General features: G+C 35.6%; 1 protein-coding gene across 1 annotated transcript in view; it reads left to right on the top strand.

The window, feature by feature from the left end:
• LOC107704744 (neuronal tyrosine-phosphorylated phosphoinositide-3-kinase adapter 2-like) overlaps positions 1-4,637 on the top strand; it is a 42,877-nt gene extending 38,240 nt beyond the window's left edge. The window contains exons 5-7 of the mRNA XM_016507733.1: positions 622-768; positions 847-968; positions 3,877-4,637. Coding sequence (XP_016363219.1) covers positions 622-768; positions 847-968; positions 3,877-4,107 — 500 coding nt within the window. The 3' untranslated portion in view covers positions 4,108-4,637. The remainder of the gene's footprint in view (positions 1-621; positions 769-846; positions 969-3,876) is intronic.
• The last annotated feature ends 4,810 nt before the right edge of the window (positions 4,638-9,447 follow it).

The raw sequence follows: 9,447 nt of genomic DNA, 5'->3' as shown, positions 1-9,447 counted from the left end.
TATATATATATATATATATATATATATATATATATATATATATATACATACATACATATATATTTGTTAGTATAGTATGTGAACTAGTCTAAATAGTAGCATGCTACAGTACATTGTTGACATTTATTTCATGTTTAATATAGCAAATGGTGTACTTTTATTTTATTAACAGAAACTTTTAACTTTATTTATATATTCAATATATACATTTTTTTTATAAATATTATAGAGTATAAAATGTTTTAGCAGTCTGATCAAATAAATCTAACATAACATTAAAAAAAATACTGTAATATTACGTCTGGTTTATCGATTTGGAAATTGAACTGTTGTATACTGCATACATTTGAAAAATGTTATCCAGTTATTTCATGCATGCAGAAATTCTAAACACACTTTGCACAATATACATACTGTATACTGCAGAAATAGCAATAAGATAGTGTGGTATTCTAAGTTGTTTTGTCTCTTTTGTGACACCTAGGGATAATATATATGTACTGCAGCACTATTACAAATCAAAGCACTCATACGTGAAACTGCAAAATCATTCTCATAAGAACCGAGAGCTGGAGACTTATACTGCATACTGAAATCTCTACCTCTTTTTTTCTCTTCTAGGTGAAAGTAAAGGCAGAAGTGACAGCAGGGACAGAGCCCTTCGTAGCTCTTCTCCAAAATCACAGGATTGGGAAACGCCCACAGGACAATCAGCCACGCCCAGTCATTTTGGCCGCTCCTCCATCAGCCCGACCACCATGCTCGGAGGTGTGTCCTATCCATAAAAACAAATAAAGATGTTCATTTTAGATACTTATTTAACATAAGACATGTCTTTCATTTTAGAAACAAAAGCCGGGTGTAAACTCGGTCGCTCTGCATCCACATCAGGAGTCCCGTCCCCTGTGGGAATGCCCCAAAGACACGCCTCCGACACCTCTGCCCATCCATGCGGGACCCCGTTCCAGGTACAACCCCCTTATTCCTCAGAATGAGCGAGAGATGGCATGCGTGTGGAATTCGGTTCCTGTCTCGGTGTCTGTCGGCAATACCTTCATGTCTTTGACCTTTGACCCCACGGCTGCGTGTATATCCTATTCTGTCTGCTGCTTCCACTGCCGTGCGTTTCGTTTGGCTCACGGCGTTCATCGTCTGTCTATGTAGATGCGTATGTGTGTGTTGTTTGTGTTTGGTCCAGATCAGGGCTGCCTTCCCATCATGCTCTGAAGAGGCTCTCACATTTAATTTGTCCTCTTTGAGTTTATGCCAAGAGAGCCACAATCAGGGTTTTATACATGAGACAGTTTAAGCACTTGAGAGAAGGTTCAACTGATCTGAACCTGATTGAGAACCTCTTCAGAGCGGCGGCGGACAGCTTTACTCTCGACCCTCAGCATCCTCAATCTGTTCGGTCTCTATCACAATGTTTCAGACGCTGTGGTTGGGTTCCTCAGATGTACAGACATCAAACACCACTGTTAATGCCATGAAACTGGAAAAACTGATTCTTAAAAGCAGGAGCCTCAATCCAAAGCATACACCATATGATTGAAATTGATTGAAATATTGACAATATGATTGGCAGTTTCCTCCAAATACCCCCAGGAGCTTTGGAACTGCTTGAAAATCATTCATAGAATGGACAAAATGGCCATAAATAAGCCCTGCATATGTATAAGTGCATATATCCTTATATTAAGGCTGTGAAATGATTAACATATTCAAAAGAACAGCATTTATTTGAAATAGCAATCTTATCTTTGCAGAATAAAAGTATCAATTCATTCATTTTTAAACGTACTGACCTCAAACTTTTGAACACTTGTTTATGGAAGTTTTATGATGTTTACTTTAAAAGAAAGAGCTGTAAGTAAAGTGCCACTTTAAATAAAAAGTTCCACATTTTCTATTCAACGGGCAAATCTAAACAAACGGCTGTTTGATGTGTGTATATATATATATATCCAGACATGGCATTTATATCAGTGTCACATGTCAAATGCTCTCTCCTGTTTCTCCTGTCTGTGTGGCCTTAATTGAGCAGGTTTTTAGAGCTATTGTATTATGTACAAAAATCCTGTAATAATGATTATGTTTTCCACGTCAAAGTCACTTTCACAGAGACTGGGGAGTCAGTTACACAACTCACTACACAAACTCACCAAAACACACTCTTTATATCACAACTGACGAAAGCTGATGAGAAAACACCCACTCTTTTATAGGAACACAGTAACATGCCATACAAAACAGACATGACGTAAAAACAATTACTCACTCAGAATATTATAACATAATAAGACATAAAACACATTTAGTATGTTGTCTGATCTACTCTCACTCCCCAGTTGTGTGTTTGATTGTTAGCGACTGTAATTGAACTAACCCAAATAAACCTAAAAATCGAGGCATAATACTAACCCCAACAAAACAAAAAATAAAACCTTGTCAAAATCATTTCTTCTCCTTCTCCGCGTCCACTGTACTTTCTGTGTCTGTCTGCTGCTTCCTTTCTCAAAAGCACAAACGTGTGTGTACTGTATGTGTATATGTGTGTATGTGTGTGTGTGCATGTCTGCAGTATGTGCTCTGTTACAAGACCTAGTTGGCAAAACCTCATTTTATTTAGGCAACTTTACTATGCTGCCTCCTAAAACCGTGTTTTAGCCCAAATTTAAGGTTGTATTACATGTATTACAAATCTGTGTTATTTTAGTATTATTTATACACAAATATAGTATTTATTAATTTAGCTTTTATTTTTATATTTTCAGCTTTCATTTTAATTTTGAAGTTTTAGTCATTTTAGTAATTAGTAATTTTGTTGTGTGCGTTTTTCATTTTATTTATATTTTTATAAAAAGCATTGATTTATTTTTATTTCAGTTTTAATAATTTTATTACTTCAGCTTCAACTTATTTCAGTAAATTGCCAAGGCAACATTTCTAATTTTTATTTAAATTGAAGTTTTTCATGTAATATTTATTTTTATTTCAGCTTTTTTCAATTACTCAGTGATTTTTAATAGTTTAACAATAACAACACGGTCTCAAATAGTAATTAAAAATAGATTAAGTTTAAACTTACTAGATTATCACTTTGTTAGCTTAGCAACATATTAACATTAAACTCTGCTGAAATAAACTGTCATTATTATTTTTTTTATTCATATTTTGAATTAGTTTTATATTTTATCTTAATTTTCAGTTAAAGTTTTAGTAATGTGTCATTTTATTTTTTTTACTTTGTTAAACTAAACGAATATGAGAAAGTTGGCAACTAGCTGAAATAAAATCAGTTAATTTTTTTCATATTGATTTTTTATCAGACAACATTTATTTTAAGTAATACAATTATTTTTATAGTTTTAGTTAGCTATAATAACCCTAAATATAAGTGCTTCACAGAAGTGCTATTAGAATGACACAGACTTGTTGCCTATATAGAGTGTTCCCAAATCACTCACTTATTGGTTACATGACACTTAGAATGCTGTCTTAGAAGGGAGCTGCCTATGTAGGCAGCTTACTAGGTTTTGAAACAGAGCTATAGTGATTTTGTGTTGCCTATAAAATTGTTTAATTTGTGTTTGTACAGGTGCATGGGCAATTTAATATGTGTGTACATGATTAAGATATTGTGTGTGTGTGTGTGTGTGTGTGTGTGTGTGTGTGTGTGTGTGAGAGAGAGAGCATTAAACTGAATGGCAATACATTCTGACTGCTCTGACTTTATTAGAGGACATGAATTATTAAACACATCCTTTATTATTAAAGAACACTGTGAACGCCTTCACCCTTAAAAAAATATAAGGGCTACAAAATTAAAAGCAGCTCTGCATGCACCAACATTGTCTCACCCTTGCCACCCATTAGATGCCCCCAATGCCCTGGGCATGTGGGGACAGCACCATGATGGAGATGATCGAGAAGAAACGTCACCTGTGCAAGGAGATAAAAGCCAGACAGAGACCTTCAGACAAAGCCCTGTGCAAGCAGGACAGCATGCCCATCCTGCCTAGCTGGAAGAAGACCAACGGGGGCAAGAAATACGGGCCCCCTCCGTACTCCACCCAAACCACTGTCTTCTGGGACACTGCTATATAAAGAGTGACCAGTGAACTACAGCCATGGAGACTGAGGAGGCGTGTCTAAATATTGATTGACAGCTAACAGGAAGCGGGACTAAGCGAAATGCACGGTGATGGATTATCAAAACTCCCTGGTTTCCTATCGCTGTTTATATTTGATATTTTTATATTGGAGATAACTGTCTTAATATAAAATATGATTGGCGGTTTTATAAAGAGGAACTCTCGAAATGAGATCTAAGAGTAAAAACAGTACACTTTTACCCATGAGATGATATTTGTCCTCTTCGAAATGGTATTCTATTTATTTTATATCCTTTTTTGGGGTGTTTCTATATTTGGCACTCATCCGTGTGTCTGGGGAAATAATCTATAATGTGTGGTGAAATATGTGCAGTAATTCCATTGAGAAAACACGTTGTTTTTGATGTCTATGCATTTGGTTATACGGCATGGATGGCGCGTTTGTTCATTGTCTGTTTTTCATATGGAGAGTTTATTTGAAAATGCTATATTTTTTGGTGTCTGTATTTTAAATGACGGATCGTGAGGTGTCAGGTTGTCGTTCCTATGACTTCTGGGTTGGACTTGAAGGCGATCGGCTGGATTTTGAGATATTAGGTCAGATTGGATTATGAGATAACTGGGTTATTAAAGTAAAGCTCAGGCAGTTGGTCAGATATTGAGAGTACGGTCAGATAATATACGAGGGCACTTTCTGTTTTGCGATGTCAGCTGGTGCATTCAATTGTGAGCACTGTAAACTCACAAACACACACTAATATCAGCTGCTTTATGGCCTAACATTTGGTGCTTTTCAGCTACTTTATTGAATGTTCAACCTTAACAGCTACATGACAGTCATACACATAATAACTGGTACAAAATTAGCATGGGCGCTTCGCGTATGTTCAATAGGATTGCACATGGTCAGGGTTTGGTTGATGAAAATTCATAAATCTTGTCCTCTACCATGTCAGATAGTATCTTGAATACAGACACCCTCCTTTTATGAAGCACTATGCAGACATACTGTCAGTTTACATGGTCATATATCACTGTGACATGAGTCAAGGGCAGGCAATATCATACTGAAAAGGCTCAGAAAGAAAAGACCAGGCCATCAAGGCTCCATCCATAGCTTTACCACGCAATCAAAGAGCCATGCTGGTGCATTCAAGCACATCTGACTATATGTGAACTAGTTATCATAAGAGTTTGCGCACTAGCAAGTCGAGCACAGTTTTAACATGGCAGGAGAGTAAATGCCTTTCTTTGTGTATGTCTGGAATCAGATCAGACAATTTGGGGCAAGAAACATGCTAAATGCAAGTACACAAACAAATGCATTGCTAACACTGGAAGCGATTGGTTTCTTAAAGGGGTAGCTCACCCAAAAATGAAAATTATGTCATCATTTAGTAACCCTTAAGTTGTTCCAAACCTATGAGTTTCTTTCATCTGCTGAGCACAAAAGATGATATTTTGAAGGTAGCCATTGACTTCCACAGTATGGAAAAAATATTATGGAAGTCAATGGCTACTGTCAACTGTTTGGAGGGTGAGTAAATTATGACAGAATTTTCATTTTTGGGTGAACTATCCCCTTAAGTGTGGCAGTAACAAATCTCAGTATTTAAGAAGGCAATAGACCCTTGTGAAAAATAAATTTACTAAAATGTGTTTGAAATGCATTTACTAAATCCAAAATGCATTACTTTTTTACTAGGGGAGAGCTGCAGGAATGAATCCTAAACATAGAGATAAGTTGCATTTTTGAATTTCAATTTGTGAAATTCACTTATTTGATGCCGTTATCCAAAAGTCAATGGAAAAATCCTACTGGCTTTTTGTTGATGGAACCAAGGTGATGCAAACATCTGGGTTGGCCAACAAAATACATCATCCCTGCAACACTTTAAAGTGTTATTTTCAAATGTCTGTCATCAAATGAGATGTGTTATTACTCATGCAGCTTGCTAAACATTTTAACAAACTTTCACTAAAAAGAGAAAACTCTGACCACAGAAGAAGACTGCTGAGAATGCAATGTCTTCTTTCATTATTAATTGTGATGCATTTCACTTCCCAATAATGTGAGAAATTAAGCATTGTGTTCATGTACTTGCATAGAGTATGACTTGGGCCTAAAAGAAATTCACACAAAATAGAGAATTATGTCATAATTTATTGAAAAGTCATGTCATTCCAAACCTGTATGACTTTTTTCTTTTGTCTAAACAATTTAAGTTAATGAGATCTAATGTTGTTTTGGACTTTCCTGACTTTCACTGTACAGTTGAAGCAATTATTAAAAAATCTTCTTCTGTGTCCCATAGATGGAAGAAAATCACACATGTTTGGAACGAAAAAATGAGAATGACAGAATTGTCATTTTTAGCTCAACTATCCCTTTAACATACCGGAGGGTCTAGAAAACAGAATGTGGATGGTTTGAGAGACGGACTGGATTTACAGTGCCCTTTTAAATGTTCATTTGATGTGGAATAGCCAATGAGCAATGGTGATGGTGTCATTTAGCAATCGGCTGGCTTTGCCGTCAGTAATTTGAGGGACCAATACAGATGTTTGTCTGCCAATTAAAAATGGCAACACAAACTCTGTTTTATGCTCTACTGTACAGTTTTTGCTATGGAGACACTGTGCTCTGTAGTTCTCTGCACTGCTATGGGCGGGACTGTGATGTCATGCTGAAGTTCTGATTGATGTCTGCTCAGGTGTGATCAAGCCACACCCCTAAAGATGGGGCCAGTTGTCTGAAGCCCCTCCCCTCACTGCCATCCCCATCACACAATCACACAATCCTAATCTTCTTATTTAATACACATTAAACCAACACAGAGGCACTCTTCAATGTAAACCGTGTAGACATGCACATCAAATACAAGCACTTTTCAAAAATTGTATCAGCACATGCTCACATACACATGTACAAAGCTGGCATCCAAGTAAAAAGCATTGCCTTGGAGACCTGGGTTCACTGTGACTTAAAAAAGACTTTAGGGAGGGGCTTTAAGGTCAGTAGAATGATGTCATATAGGTTTACAATGAAATGAAGGTAGAAAAACTGGTCACTACAATGAAAATACACAACAATGTAGTAGTTAGGCGGGAAAGGTTAAAGACCAAAAACAGAGGGGTGCCTCAGTTCTGCAGACCCCCGGAGATGCAGTACCACAATTTACCAGTAGATGGCAGTAACAGTATAGTGTTCTTCATATGCACTGCATTCCAGTTTGCATACTTAAACTGTGTACTACAAATAAGTACTTTTGAATGCATTACATTAACACACTGTGTATTACATTAACATTATAGGAACAGTTGACCCAGAAATGAAAAGGTACTCACCCTCAGGCCATCCAAGGTGCATTTGTTTCTTCATCAGAACCGATGGACTTTTTCACTGGGAAAAAAACAACATTATTATGGATGAATATTTTGGCTGTTAAAATGACTATGGATTTGTTTCTTACAAACGCCCAGATTTTCACTTCACGAGAAATTAACTGATGGACTGGATTTGTGTGGATTACTTGTAGATTTTTGTGATGCTTTTATCAGCTGTTTGGACTCTCATTCTTACGGCACCCATTCACAACAGAGGAACCATTGGTGAGCAAGTGATGTAATGCTATATTTCTCCAAATCTGTTCTGATAAAGAAACAAACTCATCTACATCTTGGATGGCCTGAGGATAACTATTTCCATTTTTTGGTGAACTTTTAACGTTTAGCTAAATTCATAATTTAAAACCTTAAACTTAAAAAGCTGAAAGTGTAAAAATAGAGTCATAGTACTCAGAAAAACGTCTGACGTGCAAGGGATTGTGGTCATATCAGAAAAAAAAAGCATGCGTGGATGTGTATTTTGAAAATCCACTGGAAAATGATATCATCCAATTATGCTTTCTATTTTCAATGGAATATAATTTGGGATACATACATTTTCTCATCTCGCCAACTATATACAATGCATAGTATACAAACTGGGATGCAGACATACAAACCAGAATTCCATCATGTTATAGTTAATCTAACCATGTGTCTTTATAGTTTCTAAATGCTATAAAGATGAAATGCCAAAATGGGAATTTTCAGGTTTCTGGAGGAATCTGAAACCATTCGGATCTTTGTATTGCGAGTTTAGAACAGTTAGATCTCTCAGTACCAGACGTATATCACTCAACACAATGATTTCCAAGAGTCACATTCATGGAACCTGAAATGCAAATGTTCTTTGATGCATTCTGATTCTAATGTGAAATGTCGTGAAACATAAAATGTTCTAGAATACGGGTTTTTGTGGCATACTTTGAGAATGCTTCGGGGGTTTGTTCTTGTACCACCTACAACAAAAGAGCCAATTATTGTTCCTCCAGAGTCGTTTGCAGTAATTTTCCAGTGCACATATATTTTACCCATACAATAAAAAAAAATTATAATAAAAAAATGGATCAGTATGTATACATCATCATTTAAAATAATGATAATATGTAAGATAATTCTCAAATAAAAAAAGTTCAAATAGTGGCTGACACACAAACAATCTCATTCACACACAATCATTTTGCAGTTTTGGGTTTTTGCAGTGTGTAAATATTCTCTAGTTTAATCAGTGGACGCATTTGTTGCACTATGGGAGTGTAACATAAGCGCAGTGGCGTGTGTGTGTGTGTGTGTGTGTGTGTGTGTGTGTGTGTGTCTCTTTTGGACTCAGAGTGTTGCAGTCTTTACCTTTTCTAGTATTTTTATTTTAGAATGTCAAAAAAAAGAGTACAAATGAAAAGAGTATGCGTACTGTATCACTGTTTTTCTTTTGAATTATTTACAGAGTATGACAGAAATAAATACATATGTCTTTGCATATCGCTGTCGTATGTCTGGTCATTCAGGTCTCAAACTCTCTAACTAATATTCTTACCAAAGCTGAATTTAATCGATACAGTAAAACAGTAATATTGTGAAATATTATTACAATTCAAAATAACTTTTCTATTTTAATATATTTTAAAATATAATTTATTTGTGTGAGCTGAATTTTCAGCAGCCATTACTCCGATCTTCAGTGTCACTGGACCTTCAGAAATCATTCTAATAAGCTGATTTTATGATAATGTGCTCAAGAAACATTTCTTGCTATTATTAATATTTATAACAGTTGTGCTTCTTGATATTTTTTTATATTCTGAAACTGTGACTCAAAATTTGAGCTTTTTTTCAGGATTCTTTTGATAAATAAAAAGGTTTAAATTAACAATATTTAGGTCTACTTGAAATAGAAATCCTTTGTAACATATGTTTACTTGCTAAATAAAATTATTAATTTCTTAAA

This window comes from Sinocyclocheilus anshuiensis, unplaced genomic scaffold (genome assembly GCF_001515605.1).
Source record: "Sinocyclocheilus anshuiensis isolate Anshui unplaced genomic scaffold, SAMN03320099.WGS_v1.1 scaffold758, whole genome shotgun sequence".
NCBI classification, from domain to species: domain Eukaryota; kingdom Metazoa; phylum Chordata; class Actinopteri; order Cypriniformes; family Cyprinidae; genus Sinocyclocheilus; species Sinocyclocheilus anshuiensis.
Note: the sequence above shows the minus strand (reverse complement) of the source record. Positions and strands in the feature narration are given on the sequence as shown.